The 18,743-nt window shown below is 29.2% G+C and overlaps 1 protein-coding gene across 4 annotated transcripts in view; it reads left to right on the top strand.

Moving 5' to 3' along the window:
• LOC100203976 (leucine-rich melanocyte differentiation-associated protein) overlaps positions 1-18,743 on the top strand; it is a 51,993-nt gene that overhangs the window by 3,301 nt on the left and 29,949 nt on the right. For 3 of the 4 annotated variants that reach the window (XM_065795603.1, XM_065795604.1, XM_065795601.1), the window contains exon 2: positions 14,165-14,244. In XM_065795603.1, the coding sequence (XP_065651675.1) occupies positions 14,165-14,244 (80 nt within the window). Of the gene's footprint in view, positions 1-2,024; positions 2,063-14,164; positions 14,245-18,743 lie in introns of all 4 variants that reach the window. The other variant, XM_065795602.1, reaches the window with a different exon arrangement.

Raw genomic sequence — 18,743 nt, 5'->3', positions numbered from 1 at the left:
CATATATCAAGTTTTACAATTTAACTTGAAAATTGCATTGCAGCAACATCTTCTGAATTTTAATTTATAGCAATTATTTGCCGCTTTATAAAGTCTTTTGTTTATTAAATAGTATTAAAATTTTATTGAACAATACGCCTCAGTGTCCGGAGTGGTTAGCTTGCAGCATTTTTAATTTAAATCACTGTGGTTCAAATCCTTACACTGTTTTTTTTTTTAATCTTTTTCAATTTTTTAAAATACAAAATAATACATTTTTGAAGTCTTATACATTTTATAAAATTTTATTTAAAAAAATAAAAGTCTTTATTGCTGAATTTACTATTGCTAAATTTACTTTTTTGCTATAAATATATGCGACCAGATAAAAAAAAATTGAAAGTATATTGTGTTAAGGGGTGGATTTCAACCCTTGCAGAACAACACCAATGACAGTGCATTAAACCACTGATCTATCAAAGTTATAAATGTAATTAAAAAACAAACTATTTTATAAATCTCTTATACCAATTTCAATTAATTAAGCAGGTTCTCTAAATAAGTGCAGCTTTATTGCATAGCAATAAAGTTGCGCTTATATATAAACAATATATATAAATAAATATGTTGTATGCAAATGTAAAAATCTACTTTTAATGTTATATACATATTTATGACTAAAAAAACACGAAATATGTTGTCTCATGTAAGTGGAAAATTTGAAACTTCAATTTTAGATTTTCCATGATTCTCCCCTCTCTTGATAAATTCTATTTATCAAGAGAGGGGAGAATCATGGAAAAATCTTATATTATATGTTTTTATTTTTAACTTGAAAGCAATCTTTTAAATTGATAAGTAATGCAATATTAAATAATTTGAACTGTGTTTATATGTGTTTTATTTTTTTGTGAAAATTTTTGACTTAGACATTTTTTTGACAGTTATTATTGTCTAGACTAATTGACTAGATTGTTAAATTCTAGATAGATTGTCAAATATTTCTTAACAGTTGAAATTTTTATGTTTATTTTTCCCAATAAGCATTTTTTTGGTTTTTATTTTTGATAATTGTGAATATTTTCATTCATCTAAATTGAAATTTTTCTCCTTGGTTAACAAATTTTTTGGTTTTAGTTGAGTTTTTAGAAAGTTTAATTGTTTTACTTAATAGTTCTTCTTGTAGCGTTCTTCTAGTAGCGTTCTTCTAATAGCGTTCTTCTTGTAGTGTTCTCCTTGTAGCATTCTTCTTGTAGCATTCTTCTTGTAGCGTTCTTCTTGCAGTGTTCTTTTTAGTTCTGCCATTTGTTTAGCGTTACATAAATGCGTCTGTAAGTGTAAACCTCTTTAGCATAAGTTGAATTTGCGTCAGTATATGGAATGATCATGTATAATATATAAATGAGAAAACTTCAATTAAAAGTCTTTTTGCTATATTTTTTTACTATAAATTATTGACAAGATTGAAAAAATTTCATATTTTATTGAGTTAAAGGGAGGAATTGAACTCCCTAAAGCGACACTGATACCAGCACACTAAACCACTGAGCTATCAATTAAATCTAATTATAAATCTCTTATGAAATATGCGGAAAAAAGGAAAATATTAGGCATTTGTTAATTTTTTTTTGCTCTTAAAGAAATCCAAAACCTTCGAGACATGTTGTGTTTATATTAAAGAGGATGATAAATAAAATGTTTGGGCTAAATTTTTTCGATTAAAACAAAAGAATAAATGTATACCAAAAAAACCCAACTTTTTTCATTTTAGTTGAAGCTCGTCTTCTCCGTTTTATTGAAGGCCAAAAAGTCAGCATATTATATGCCACAATTTTCAAAATTGATAATTTATTCAAGTGCTTTTTATTCCTAAAAGTTTTAGTATATAACATTGATTTTTTTGTTTGTGTAAAAGATTATGTAAACAAACAAAAAAAGTTGATGATGTCATGTACTAAAACTCTCTTTTTTTATCATTATCTTTATTATGAACACAACATGTTTCAGAGGTTTGAATGTGTAATTATTTCATATTTTTCTTCTAGAAAAAATATGCATTTTTCGGAAATACTATTATACGCAGGTGCGTACAATATTTTCAAGAAGAATAAACATATATATATATATGTATATATTTTATATATAAATATATATATATATATATATATATATATATATATATATATATATATATTTATTTGTTGGTTTGGGTCTCTGAAGCGAAATCATATGAAAATTTCAAAAATGATAACTATATTATGTAAAAATAAATATGTTAGATTTAACAACATGAAAAATGAAGTTTTTTAACTAAAAAAGAAAAAAGTGCATTTTTACCAATTTTTTGACAAGTTATTTTTTATAATAAGTTTTTTATAATGTAACTATCATTCTTGAAGTTTTCTTATGATTTCGCTTTATTTGAGACCCAACATACTACATTAAAAATTTTGTTGTTAATATTATTAGGAACTTATTATATGTTCAAGGGTCTTGAGGGACCCCTTTATTTTTTATTTTTTAGAAACAGTGTTTTTTTATCAAATGCATATAGGGGTGGCAGGATATATTTTTCAAAAAAGTTGTTTTTTGGGACAACCTAATATATATATATATATATATACTAATATATATAATATATATATATATATACATGTATATATAATATATATATATATATATATATATATATATATATATATATATATATATATACATGTGTGTATATATATATATATATATATATATATATATATATATATATATATATATATATATATATGTATATATATATATACATATATATATATATCTATACATATATATATATATACATGTATATATATATATATATATATAGATCTATAGTTTGTTGGCTTTGGGAAGAGCGGAAGGAAAAAAGTGATTCTTACGCCAACATATACGTCACTTTTAATTACTTTTAACTTTCGTCCAACATTTCCGTGTTGGACGAAAGTAAAAACCATTAATTTAATTACAAATTAATTGTTATATAAAAAAACCACAAAAACGCAAATTTAATTGACCGGAATGTTTTTAAAAACATTCTGAATGTTTTTAAAACATTGTGAATGTTTTTAACAATATAACAATGTTTTTATTTTTATTTTTTTTAATAAAATGTTTTTATTTTTATTTTTTTTATTAAAATGTTTTTATTTTTATTTTTTTTACTGTAAATCATGCGCGGAGTGTTGCTACATCGACTATCTTATAGCCTGACTCGCAAGGGAGTGCTGCTACATCGACTGACAAATAGCCTGACTCGCAAGGGAGTGCTGCTACATCGACTGACAAATAGCCTGACTCGCAAGGGAGTGCTGCTACATCGACTGACAAATAGCCTGACCCGCAAGGGAGTGCTGCTACATCGACTGAGGGTTTGGTTGGGGCAGGCAGTCTATCATTATTAAAAAAAAAAAATTCCGGTCTTGAATTTTAATTTTTACTTTTTGTCAACAAAATATGGAAAAAACTTTCGGACAACATCTAAGGGTTCTATATATATATATATATATATATATATATATATATATATATATATATATATATATATATATATATATATATATATATATATATATATATATATATATATATATATATATATATATATATATATATATATATATATATATATATATATATATATATATATATATATGTATATATATGTATATATATATAAGTATTTTGTCTGAATTTTATCACAACAAATCATACTTATATGTATGAAGCCAGAAGCATTTGTAAAAAATAAAAATGCTTTACTGGAAGTGCCCCATTTTGACCCTTAAACATCAGACAGGTCCCTAATATTATAGAAAAAAAATGTCTTCAAAAATGTCATGTTTGGTCTCAAATGAAGCAAAATTTTATAAAAACGTGAAAATTATCTTTTATAAAATTTCGAAATTTACGTTTTAATGCGTAAAAACTGTTATTTTTTAACATAATTAAAAAAATCAATTTTTTCTTGGTGTTTTTGAGTCAATTTTTTTTAGAGATGTTTTTTATAAAGCATGATTATTATTTTTGAAATTTTTATAAATTTTGGTTTCTTTGGAGATGCAACATGGCATACTTTAAAAGATTTTTTTTTTCTATAATATTAGTGAACTGTTTGATGTTTAAGGGTCAAAATGGGGCGGTTCCCCATATCTTATATTAATATTTTTAATATTTTTTGTTCATTTACAGTTAGGCGCAACAAAATATTCTTTGATAGACCAAACTTTTATTTGCACCCCAGTCTTATATATATATATATATATATATATATAATATATATATATATATATATATATATATATATATATATATATATATATATATATATATATATATATTTTTTTTTTAAACATCTTCGCTTCCAACAAGGCTACAAGCAGCCACTAATTAAAGTTGGAAGTTACTGAAAGAGAAAAGATGAAGATTGTAGAGCAAGATAACGATTGACGGATGACTTAAAAGATTGCAAATTATATGAATTGGGAAAGCAAGATGAAGGAAGCGAATTCTAAAGAACTGATGTTCGAGAAAAAAAACTAGACGAATAAGCGTTTTTGGAGCACTTAGGAACAGTCACAGAAAAAGGATGACACTTAATTGAATGACGAGTAACATGAGAATGAGTTTTAGTAGATGGCACAAGAGACGCTAGCTCCTTAGAGCAGTGCCCATTATAGTATTTGTAGAAAAGAGAAAGAGAAGCAACATTACAACGATGTGATAATGGTTGGAGGTTGGCTGCAAGAGCAGGTCCAACTATGTTTACAATGCGTTTTTGCACCTTGTCTAAAACAGAAAGGGCATCATTAGAAGATCCGCCCCAGATATGGCAACAGTATTCCATACAAGGCCGGATTTGAGATTTATAGAGATAGAGAATAGAATCCAAAGTACGAAAGTGACGAGCTCGATAAAGAGATGCAACCTTAGCAGATGCTAATTTTGCAACTGATTTGATATATGGTTTCCAAAAAAGATTGGAAGTAAGAGTTAATCCTAGAAGATGAAGAGTAGGTGACTCATCGAGTACATCACCGTTCATAAATATAGGAAGATCTAAATTATTGCAATAACGATTGGCTGAAAAAAACTGAGTTTTATCTGAATTAAAGTTCACCAGCCTCTGTGAGCCCCATGCTGTAGCAGAAGTGAGATCCTTTTCAAGCTCAAATGCCCCCTCCAAGCAATCAGAGAGTGTTGGTTTCTTATCACGACAAGAATAAATGGTAGTACCATCTGCAAACAATGCCACCTTAGATGTGAGAATATCTGGAAGATCGTTAATGTAAATTAAAAAGAGTATAGGGCCAAGGATAGAACCTTGAGGAACCCCTGAAGTTACAGAATAAGAGGAAGAGTGTTGTCCATCGAGGACAACTTTTATGCTACGATTGGAAAGGAATGATTCAATGATCTTAAAGATGTTGCCGGATACACCATAAGAAGAAAGCTTATGGAGAAGACCAGCATGCCAAACTTTATCAAAAGCTTTTGAAATGTCAAGAGCAATGGCCTTAACCTCTCCACCTTCATCTAATGCACGATAAAACCTGTCAGTTATTACTGTTAGCAAATCAGCTGTAGAACGAGAAGATCGAAATCCATATTGATGGTCAGAAAGTAAGTTATTAGATTCAAGATGAGAAATTAAGTGTTTGTTAATTAAAGATTCAAAAACCTTGCTTATGATAGGAAGAGGACTTATGGGACGGTAGTTAGACGAATCAGATCGCTCTCCAGAATTTTTTAAAATAGGAATAACAGATGCCGCTTTCCAGCAGGCTGGAAAACAAGACTCTGATAAGCACTTGTTGAATAGTTTTGAGAGTATAGATGACAGCTCCGGAGAACACTTCTACAAGACAATAACAGGTATGTTGTCCGGGCCACAAGTTATAGAAGAGTCTAGGCTGGAAATCACTTTAGATACAGATGCTGGAGTGATATGAATGTCAAGCAATGGATCAACCTGTTTGTTGGCAATATCAGGTAGAGCGCAACTAGTGGAATCAAGAGATGATATTGATGAAAAGTTTTTAGCAAACAATTTGGCTTTGTCTTTAGGTGAGGTGACAAAGTGTGAACCATACAAGAGAGGTGGAATTATAGATTTGCCCTTATTATTGATATTATTAAAGATTCTCCAGAAGTCACGAGAGCCTAATTTTTGAGAGGAGATACGAGATTTCATGACCTGAGAATAGCGGGTTTTGGCATTAGGCAAAACCTTTTTATAATTGTTTCTAGCAGTAATAAACAGACGTCTGTTTTCTGGAGAATTGTTTTGCTGATAAATATGGAAGTAACGGTTTCGATTGGCAATCGCAGCAGCACAGTGTGAGGAAAACCATGGAGGAGAGTAAGGCTTGACCTGGAATCGTCGAGAGGGAATAAAAGATTCCATGCCGGTCTGAATCCACGAAGTTATGTAAGAAGTACATTTGTCGACAGGAAGACAAAAGATTTCTACCCAAGAGCCATCACGAAGAAAATCACGGAAAGAATCCCAGTCGGCTTTACTGTAGTTGTAAGAGGTTCGATAATAGGGGGATTCAGGTGATGAAGAAGAATGAGATATTAGTTTTAAAGAGATCAAACTGTGATCAGAAGCACCTAAGGGTGAATGTGGAGAAACTGAGCACTGACTAGGATCAGAAACAAGACATAAGTCGAGTAGAGAAGGTAAATGATTAGGGTTGTCAGGAAAGCGAGTTGGAAAGTTGACTATTTGAGTTAGGGATTGAGAAAGGCAAAAGTTGTGGGCTTTAATGCCTGCAGAGTCACTGACACTAGAGCCAAGCCATTCAGAGTGGTGAGCAAAGTCACCGACAACAACTATATTAGCTGATGGATAAAGAGAGAGGGCTTGGTCAATATGATCAGAAATAATGTCAAAAAGAGTGCAGTCTTGAGATGAAGGAGAGCGATATAGAACAAAGAGAAAGGCAATAGAGTGAAGTGGTGGTAAACGAAAGCACATGAAAGAATAGTCTGTGGATTCAAACCTAGTTTTACGACAAATGGGTGAATTCTTACGAATGTAAATGCCCAGGCCAAGCATATGACTATTGGAGTCTTTACGAATTAGAGGCAGATAACCATCAACACTAAGATCACAAGATGAGACGGCTGAACTTAAATTAGTCTCACAAAGAGCAAGTAGGTCTGGTGAATTTTGCAAGAGATAAGACTCAACAGAAGAAAAGTTACTTCGAAGACCACAAATATTAGTGAATGATAGGTTTAGAGAACTTGGTGATGATGATGGTTTTTTGTGTTTTATAGTTTTTGGTACTTAATTCATTTTTAAATTAGATTGAAGAACTTGACTCAAAGCATAGATAGTACTCAGAACACCGTTTAATAGCCCAAGCAATTGCCTTATTACTACTAATAAACCCTAAGCCGTAACAAAGGGCTCCAAATGTGGCCTCCGCAATGCACACCAAAAGTACAAACAGGGACACCATCCATGCGCAACATGGCACTGTTAATACTTTGATATTTTTCAGCTGTTGATGGAATCAGCCTCTCTGAGAGCTACTACAGAGTTTGGGAAACCTGACTACCAGCCGGCCTCAGAACCATAAAACTGAGTTTTAGAGCTGTACCCTCATTAGGAGATAATAGAATGAGTTGCCTAGTCATAAAAACAGAGTCACAAGCAAAACCCACGCATTGAGTCAAGAAGATCCAGCATTCAACATCCTAAACTGGAAACAATGTATTAAAAATACATCTGCGCCAGCCTAGTAGATGAAGAAGGGGTGCGAGGCTGGTCAACAGATAGAATCTGTTTACCCCTTAAGTCTTTGCCTAGGAGGCCTTCTACAAGACAGTAGCCGGGTGCGTTTAACATCTGCCCAAGATGAGTATTTTTATAGAGACACCATCTCTAGCCTTTACTCAACCAAGAGCCCCTAGGCAGGGGGTGTTTTAAATCGGAGTTGGCATCTCCTAGCCTTTGCCTAAAAAGGCGTATCCTACAAGGCAGCAGGACATGAAGCAGATTGTACTGGGTTTCATGTTACCAGTAGCAGGATAACCTGATCTGACCTGGGATATATATATATATATATATATATATATATATATATATATATATATATATATATATATATATATATATATATATATATATATATATATATACATTAGGTATATGATAAATTTTAAATCAATTAGCCTGGGGTTCTAAATGATGAACTTTTGCCTATAAATCACAGAAATGACATTGATTTCACCATACCTTCAAAAAACTTCCCGCACCTAAGACAGTTTCATATTTAACCATGCAACACATAGCGGCCCAAAGGCTATTAATTATAATATGTCAGCTTTATATACAATACACATGAGAAATACATAAAAATGAGTACGTACACTGTCCTACAGCATTTGTAGTGATGTTAATAATCTTTCAGATTTGTGTATTAGTATTAATAAATTTACAGTTAGGATATTTGTTTCTTCTGCAAGAAGAACAAATGTCCTCCATCAACTTTACAGCTCTCTCGGCTACTATGTTGAATCGAGGCACATCAAGCACTGATGGTTCCTTCTTCCAGTGGGTAGAGAAGCATTTCACAGCTTTGGAACACTTAAGTTGGGATATTGCTGACAGCAGGTCTTCATAAGCCGCCTCTGCATAGTACTGGTTTGAAAACCAGGCCCGCGACCATTTAGTTGCAACAAAATTGCAAGTTATCCTCAGCTGTTCTCGCCAGTTTGGAAGAATGAAAAATGCAATAAGCGCAAAAATGCCTCTTGAGTTCCACCTGGCACTGTGCAGTGATGGCAGCTTGTGCCATTTGATACGAGGTCATTTTTCCTCATTTTTGTAAAACTTGTATGCTTCACAAAGCTGAAAAAGAAATTTAAAGTCATCTCTCTAGCCAAGGTTCTCATACTCTGCTACCACTGCTGTGCGCTTGTAGGCATTTTTTAAATCATCATAATGCTCCATAATCTCATCAATAAATTTGTAGTTAACGTTAGGCGACTGTGACTGTATAGGAAAAAAGAAATCCAACACATGTCGTAGAACAAGATCGAGAATGTGGTGTTGGCAGCCGATGTATTGAGGTTCATCGAATCCCTTGTCTCGAAATGTTTTCTGAAGCTTGGCTACAACTCCATTATTGCCACCAGTATTTACAGTTGTTGTGTCAGAGATGATCATCTGAATACTGTTCCATGTATTGTAATCATCAAGTAGGTCCTGTAGTGCTTTATATATGTTTGCAGAGGATCCACTGTCACAAACTAAAATGCCAAGTTTTAATGTTCTTTTGTCATTTTTCAAGCACACAACTTGTTACTCCGTCTTGTCAATTTTCTTACCATCAAAATGCAAAGAAAATTTCTCTTCAGAGATTAGTTCCATGAGGCGGTTCTAAACTTGTTCTGCATCTCTGATTGTTCGACGCCAGACTCCAGACTGTGATGGTGTTGGGACACAAACTCCATCCTCAGCCAGACTTTTAAGCACCCGTGACATTTTTCTGGTTGACAAAAAGTGAATAGACACTAGTTTGGCAGTTGACTGGCGTGTTGCACGAGATTCACCTGGAACTGCCTCCGAGTCACCACTGCTGCTTCCTTCCTCAGAATCCTCACTATCGCAGGAAAGTAATACGGAGACAACCGCTTGGTTTGTCGAGGGTTCTGATGACATAGGAGCCACTTTCATAGTTGTTGACATAGGAGCCACTTTCATAGTTGTATATCCCACCCTGCCATCTGATTCAATTTGTACTTTGTACAGTTATTTGTCCTCACTACAAAGCCAATTTCCATCTGGTTTTGTTATATCAAACAGATGAGCAAGATTTTCTTCAAATACTGCATTTGGTCGCTTTCTGTGTTTCTCAAATGATGTGATAAGTTTGTCAACATTAGCAGACACTTGTTGTTTGGAAAGAACAGGAAAATTAAACTTCTGCAAAAGATTCATCAATTCCTCGGATATTTTTGTTAGTCGATCATGTCGTCCTTTCAATTCATCAAAGAGTCCCAAGAATCTTCTACACAAATTGGGTAAAATGCCTTCCAACGATATCTCTGTTGGAAGGCATTTTACACAATTTGTCGCTCATATCCTGTTTTACCTGTGGTATATTAGGATGGCGTTTCGTGCTTGATTTCAAATTTTGTGTCCACATTTCACCAGCTGCTTCTACTGCTGATTTTGACTTTTTACTTTTTAAGGACATATTTTCAAAAAGAAGCACTAAACAGCAGATCTTGCAAATTAATACTGCAAATAAACAAAAATTGTTTGAATGATATGAACAACTATACAATATACGATATTATATATTTACAGTTTTAAAAATCAAAGTCAAGCAAAAGGAAGTAGGAACTGGGAACAAAATCAAGTAAAAATCGAAAAAGGTAAAAGTGGTGAGGTGCTAGGTGCGGGAGGTTTTTTTGTGATCCTATTAAATAAACCTCAAAACAGTGATCTATTGGTAAAAGTTCATCAAATGCAACATCAGGAAAATTGAAATTTTGAAAAAAGTTTCTTTGTTATATATATATATATATATATATATATATATATATATATATATATATATATATATATATATATATATATATATATATATATATATATATATATATATATATATATATATATATAGATCTATAGTTTGTTGTCTTTGGGAAGAGCGGAAGGAAAAAAGTGATTCTTATGCCAACACATACGTCACTTTTAATTACTTTTGACTTTCGTCCAACATTTGCGTGTTGGACGAAAGTAAAAACTATTAATTTAATTACAAATAAATCGTTTTTTAAAAAAACCACAAAAACGCAAATTTAATTGACCAGAATGTTTTAAAAACATGTTTTTAACAATATAAACAATGTTTTTATTTTTATTTTTTTTAATAAAATATTTTTATTTTTTTAATAAAATGTTTTTATTTTTATTTTTTTTTACTGTAAATCATGCGCGGAGTGTTGCTACATTGACTATCTTATAGCCTGACTCGCAAGGGAGTGCTGCTACATCGACTGACAAATAGCCTGACTCGCAAGGGAGTGCTACTACATCGACTGACAAATAGCCTGTCCCGCAAGGGAGTGCTGCTACATCTACTATCTTTTAGCCTGACCCGCAAGGGAGTGTTGCTACATCAACTGAGGGTTTGGTTGGGGCAGGCAGTCTATCAATTAATAAAAAATAATAATTCCGGTCTTGCATATTAATTTTTACTTTTTGTCAACAAAATATGGAAAAAACTTTCGGACAACATCTACGGGTTGTATGTATTTATTTATATATATATATATATATATATATATATATATATATATATATATATATATATATATATATATATATATATATATATATATATATATATATATATATATATGTATATGTATATATTCAAAATGACAAGATCTTGTACAAGAATTGGATTAATTCAATATAAGAACATCAATAAATATGAGTTCTTTCTTTAGTTTTTTATTATTTTAAAGAAATTTTCGCTAGATTTTTGCGGCTAGCATCTTTAGCTTTAATTACAAAGAATTAGTTATATTTAATTACAAACAAACGATAAGGGCTTCTTTTAGGTTTCCTTAAAAAGGTTTCTTTTCGGTCACATAAGTATAAAAAAAAATAGCACCCAGAATTGCATTTTTATGTACTGACCATCGTGTAAATTCATACCTCTGTTTTTAGGTCTGCAATTGTTGTATTGAATTTCAATTGACTCCTTTTAGGTTTTCCACGTTTTTACCTGCTCCCATTTTCTCTTGCATGTACATTTATTTTTATGATGCCTATTTTCAGATTTGCCTTATTTTTCCTCTATTGTATATTTTTGGTGTTGTTGCATTCTATTTGCTATTTTTGTTTTGCCAATGTATTTTTGTTTACACTCCCATTTTATTAGGTTCACACCAGGTTTGCTATTAAATAGCAGTTTTGTTTTGTTGCATGAAGTCAGCAAAGATTTAAGATTTGTACTAGATTTAAAAATTGTTTTGTAACCTGCTTTTTTAAAGATTTTTAGAAATTTTGGTGATAATATTTAGATCCACATTAGTAATATAGTTGGCATGGTTGCTTCATTGTTAGATGAGACTGTTTCATTATTTGAGTGTTGTGTTTTTGTATCAATTTTTACAAGGTTTTTTTTTTTTTTTCCTATCTGCTCTCAGCAAATACATCTATTTAGGAAATTTTTTTAGAAAAATATTTTTGTATATAAATTTTTCCAAGCAAATAGGTAAGCCTCTATGGCTTTTTGGATAAATCCCTTAAGTATGCCTTCTAAGATATTTGAATCATTATCTCAAAATATGTTAAGACAACTTAAAATGTTTAAATTGTAAAAAAATAGCAATTTAAATTTTGATCAATTACAAGCATTTAAACAAATAAAAGAGGACAAAAACAATAATTCATGCTCTTTGATAAAGGAGCAGGCTTTAATAGAATAGAACACAACAAAGCCATAGATAAAATTTGTCATGAAATTTGCAAAACAAAAATATTAAAAACATTAAAGAGAACCCAACAATTAAATCTGCTAGTAAAATTAGAACTTGTTCAATCAAACTGAATAAAAAAAGACAATTTACCAAAAAGAAATGCGAAAGTCTATTCCATAGTGACCTAAGTTATGGAGTATCACAATATTTAGTAAATATATTTCAATCAATTTTAAATAGAAATATAACAAAGTTGAAGAACACATCATTTTTTGTTAAAACGCTAAACTATAGAATGTATCAAACAAATAAATACAAGTGCCTTACGACATTGTCAATCTATACCATTCAATCCCTTTGGGAAAGGCCATTAAAGTTCTTTTTGATATGTTAAAGATTGTTCTAAATTTAAATAAACTGACAAAACTAAGCATCTAAAATCATTAATAGAACTAAAAATAACATTTAGATAATCACTATTATTTAAATGTTTATCTAAATGTTATTTTTTTATGCAACAAAGAAATTCACAAGCTTGTGGTTTCAGGCTCTATAGGACTTTCACTGATGGTAATACTTGCAGAAGGTTTCCAACAATTTTTCGAAAATGAATCACTTGACATTTTTTACTTTAATAACATTAATTTTAGCAGTGGATTGGAATAAAGTTTTATTCCAATCCACCGCTAGAATTAAAGCAATTAGTACGTAGAATTAGTATGTAGATGAGAGCCACACATGATTTACCAATAAAGATAATGCCATCCATTTTTAACAAATATTAAACAGTCTATATAATATTGGCTGTTTAAAATTTTTTGAAAATGGCCATTAAATACAAAAATTTGAAGATGAAAACAAAAGATAAAAAAGAACATAAAAAAAAGCAAATATTCAGATCAAGCACAACTTAAATCATTATCTAAGAAGACATTTTTAATGGATTTATCCATAGAAACTTATCTACTTGCTCTGAGATATCCATAGAAGCTTACCTATTTGCTGTGAAAAAGTTGTAAATAAAAAAATTGATTTCTTAATTTGCTAGGAGCATGCACAAAAAAGAAAAATTAATAAAAAAATAATGAAATTGTCAAATAATGAAATTGTCTCATCTAACAATGAAGCAATCATGTCAACTATATCACTAACGTGGATCCAAATATTATAAAAATCTTTAGGAAAGCAGGTTACAAAACAGCTTTTAAATGTAGCGCAAATCTTAAATCTTTGCCAATCAAGTAAACAAGACTACAATCAAATAGCTATCCTGGTGTATACCTAATAGAATGCCACGAAACATTGGCAAAACAAAAATAAAATTATTGGGCATTATGAATAAAATTATTGGGCATTATGAATAAAATTATTGGGCATTATGAAAACAAATTTCCATGCAATATAAAATGAGAGCAGGTAAAAAGGCTAGAAAAATTTGAAAAAAAAAAGTTAGAGAGTCAATTGAAAATCAATATAACAAATGCAAACCTAAAAACAGAGCTTTGAATTTAGATGATGGTCAGTCCTTAAAACCACAGTTCCGGACGCCATATTTTTTATACTTACAAAACCAAAAAGAAGCTCTTTTAATGCAAACTTTTGAGAAGGCATTCAAAAGTGACGTTACCTTTTGTTTTTATTTAAATATAAATAATTATTTGTAATTAATTTTTTTTTTTTTTTTTTTTTTTTCTAGATAAACTCTATATGGCTTCAGCTGTCAATCAGCATGATAACAACTCAAGCAACTCAATTCATGTTTTAGCTGATGGAAGTGTATGTGTATGATTTACAGCAGGTGTAACTTGATAAGTGCAAATAGGTGTACAGCCCCTCTAGGCCAAAAAAATAGGGAATCAATATTAAAACAAAATGATCAAAACTATTGTTTTGTTTTATATTAAGTATTTTTATTTTGTTTTATATTAAATATTTTGTTTTATATTAAACATTAGTGGAAAATAAAACAAACAAGTTTCAATGTTTATAATAACCTTTATCAAGTTAATGAAAATTGTCAAAATTACTTAAAATTATCAAAGTTTTAATTAAAAAACAAAACTTACCTAGAAACATTTGTGAATACAGATCACTCAAATTATAAAATTACAAATTAAACTTTTATTTTTTTCAACTTTTTTAAAGATCTTTGTATGTTTATAAAAATTGTTCAATATGTATGATCTAAGATTTAAAAACGTTTTTTTGACCTATTCCAAGAATTAAGTTACACCTTGATATGGCTTTAGTGCATGGATATTGATATAGTATTTTTGGTCATAAATTTAAAGTATTTTTAGCTTATATTGGAGTACTGTAGTATTTAATGGGGTGATACAGAAGGGAACAGATCCAGGATTAAAAAAAAACAGAAAAAAATCACCCAGTTGGCACAAGACACATTTTAGAAATGTGTTAATACAATTTAATAAGTTTTTTAAAAGTCTAAAACTTGGCAAGTTACTTTTAGGTTTTTATTTTTATTTTTAGTTATTTGCTTATTTATTTAAATTAAATAAATAAATAGATTGTTTAATTATGTTATAAATAAACAACCTATATGTAATTAATGCTATAATTAAGTTACTTGTTGTTACCTTTAATGTGATTATGATTAAGTTATTATGGCTTATTAAGATTTAAAAAAACAACTTTATTTTAAGCATTAGCAATTATGTAAAATAAATAAACTTTAAAAAATATTATTATGCATTAAGTTGCATTAAGTTGCATAACTTAATATAGTTTGTATAATTTATTATGCATTTTTATGCATTAAATTGTATAACTTAATATAGTTAGCATAATTTGAGTATTTTAGTTATTATTTAATTATAGTTACAATAAAATATGTATAAAAAAATTTAAAATGTAAATTATGCATAAAATGATAAATAAGTTAAAGGGATACTAAGGAACTAGTTCTTTGAACATAAGCTATCATATAATTATTTTGAACATAAAGTCAATTTTTTTTTTTACCATAAAAAAAAAAAAAAAATTTCAAAGCTAACACTAAATAGAACATACACTAAAATGGATTAAAATATGCAATCATAGATGAATATCAAGTATAATTGCTACAAGTAAACTTGTTTTTTACTTATGGTAGCATGTTGTATTATACAGTATCACTGGCAATAACACATAATATAGTAAAACTGATTTTACCTCTAAATTCTCTGAGCGAATGGCCTTAAAAATAAATGCCTAATAAAATAAAGTTGTTTTGTAATTAATTTTTGAATCGTTTTGATACATTTGTTTAAGAAAGAAACAAAAAAAACTTTTTAAGGTTTAGTAAAAGAAAAATGTTGGTGGCATTCTCCTGGAATAAAAGATAGAGTTGCTATTTTTTCTGAAATAAAAGATAAAGTTTCTATTTCTATTGGCATAAAAGATAAGGCAGTTTCTTCTGGAATAAAAGATAGGGTTGGAATTTCTTCTGGAATATTAGGCAGAGTTGCTACAATAAGTAACTTTCTAAAAAAACATGTTCAAAGATATTCCAGTTTATAAAGAAACTACACACTACACACATACAAAACAACACATCTGCACACATGTTTTTCTAGACAAGATTCAAGAACCACACTGGAATCGAGAGCATGTAACTGTTTTTACTTTTTTTACTTGTTTTTTATGCTAAATTTTTCAGTCATGCTACAGCTAGTGATTGCATGACTATTAGCTAATTAAAGAATAGGTTTATTCTTCTAGGTTCTTAAACATTTCAGAAAAAGTATGGATTTCTTTTGAATGGCAAGTTGAATACTTTTGAAGTTTCATTGACAGCTATGACTAATTGTCAAAAAAAAGGTCTTAGTTCATTATTTTAAACAGAGTTAATTTCAAAACAAATTTAATGAAACTATTGTACACCAATCATCCTCCAAATATTTTAAAATCTAAAACAGTTTAAAATACCTAAAATTACTTTTGGTTGCATCAAAAGTATTTCAATGCTTAAAGAAATGTTTGATAGATATGGATCAGTTCATTATATTTCAATTAGTTCTCTGGTTTTCCTTATTTTCACATATTATTATTTTTGTTATGTAGGTAGGTTGAATTTGAAATTTCAGACATCTAAGTGCAACAGTTTCGCAATTATAACCTTATAAACACAACACAATGACCTCTCTAAATCTATGAATTGTAAAAAAAGATAACTTTAAAACCTTAAAATTTTTCACTAATTTTCAATAAGTGTCTTTTTTCTCTAAGAAGTCTAATAAAAACCACTAAAATAGTAGTTCTTCTTAAATTGTATCTTATTAGAGAAATCGTTATTTTTATTAACTTGTATCATGTTAGATAAAAATTATAGCCTCCTTAACTTTAGAAAAATCTGAAAGTTCCTAAAAAACACAACAATGAAGTTAACTCTATCATTTTTTTACACATCAACAAGTCTCTCTTTCATCAACAAGAAATTAAAAAAAATTAAAATTTAGAAATCAAAAACAAATATTTTTTACTATTTTTTAATTGTATTAGCAATATTTAAACATAATTTATGTTTAGAACGTAATTTATGTTTAGCAACATTTTAACATAATTTATGTTTAGAATGTTTAGAACATAATTTATGTTTAGCAACATTTTAACATAATTAATGTTAGAAATATGAATGGTTATGTACAATAATTCCAAATTTTCTAAACAAAGTTTTTTATACCAATGCTCCTTTACATGAGGAGCATTGGTACACAGCCAGAGAAGCAATAGTGCACACTGTATTTACATTAATACAGTGGTAAATTTTATTTTATTTTTGAGAATTTTTATTGAAAACAAGTTGAACACTTTTGGTAAATGTAAATATGTTTTAAAACCAACACGTTTGAAAAGCATACTAAGAGAATGTAAATAAAAATAAAAAATACAAGTTGGATTTTTCTACAAGTAACTATTTTACCTTATCATGAGTTTTTCATCCATTCTACGGAAATTGATTATCTGACCAAGATTTGTCAATTTTAAAACCAGAACTCAAACTATAGTCATAGGACAATTGTCACAAATTTAACTCATCATTATTTGGATCTTACTACTTTTATGATCTCACTACTTTTAATCAAGTATTCAACAATAAGCTCGTTTTACTGAATTGTAAATTTTCTGATTTGTGTATTTATTAAACACTAGATAGTCGGTATCGTGTAAGTTAAAACTGAGAAGGATGGTCTTGTATCGTGTGGTATCGTTTATAAACTAATGTTGACACCATTATTATAAGTTCGATACTACAGGATGTTGATAATAATAAAAATTGTTTGGTATCGAATGGTTGGATAGTAGGGTGTTTCATATTTTATCATTTTTGAAATTAAACTTGCAAATCGGTTTATTAATTGACCATTTATATGAAAATAAGTTTGAGCAAAAAAAATATATATATATAATTTTTAGGGTCCCTGTCAGTTCGATTTTGGGCAAAAATATTGGGTGTTTTAAATGCCTGGCGTTTTTTTTCCTATAAATTTATCCTATAAAATTTTTTATTCTTTTAAATAATATATGTTGGATTGAATATTAATTACATAAAAGAAGCATGTTGAAAAAATTAAGATACGCCTCCGAGTTATAAAATACGCCACCGCTTATTTTATAACTCGGAGGTGTATCTTATTTTTGCTCAAACTTATTTTCATATAAATGGTCAATTTATAAATTGATTCGTTTAATTTCAAAAATTGATAAAATATGAAACACCCTATTAGTCACAATTAAAAAAAAAAAAAATGAAAATGTGACATTTTGAATTTATCTTTAACAAAATACAAGAAAGATTGCGTTTTAGAGGCTTAGTTAATTATATTTATTTAATAAGGTTATAGGTGGTATAATGAACAAAATACTATACAAGGCAAGAATTTAATACCACCCAAGATTTAGTTAAAGTAAAGTTAATTAAATAAATAATAGATAATTAAATTACGGAAGCGATACTTCACAAATAATTAAATTAAAGTTATGATACAATTTGAAACATTAAATGATTGATATGATGTCATATAATCACAATCCTTAAGAATTACAATCCTTAAGAATTTCTCTTATACTAAATAAGTTAATTACTTAGGGTAGATTGGGGAAAAGTAGGGCATAATAGATGTGGAACATCTCAAAAATTTCAATTAGGAGTGGTCTCTACTCAATGTCTTCTAATGTAAACCATGAGATTTTTCCCCCTCTATTTAGCAAAATTGCATTGTCTCGTTTTGAAAAGTACCCCTAAAAAATGATTTTTTGAGTGACGAAGTGGGATA

This window comes from Hydra vulgaris, chromosome 04 (genome assembly GCF_038396675.1).
Source record: "Hydra vulgaris chromosome 04, alternate assembly HydraT2T_AEP".
Classification (NCBI taxonomy): Eukaryota; Metazoa; Cnidaria; class Hydrozoa; order Anthoathecata; family Hydridae; genus Hydra; species Hydra vulgaris.
Note: the sequence above shows the minus strand (reverse complement) of the source record. Positions and strands in the feature narration are given on the sequence as shown.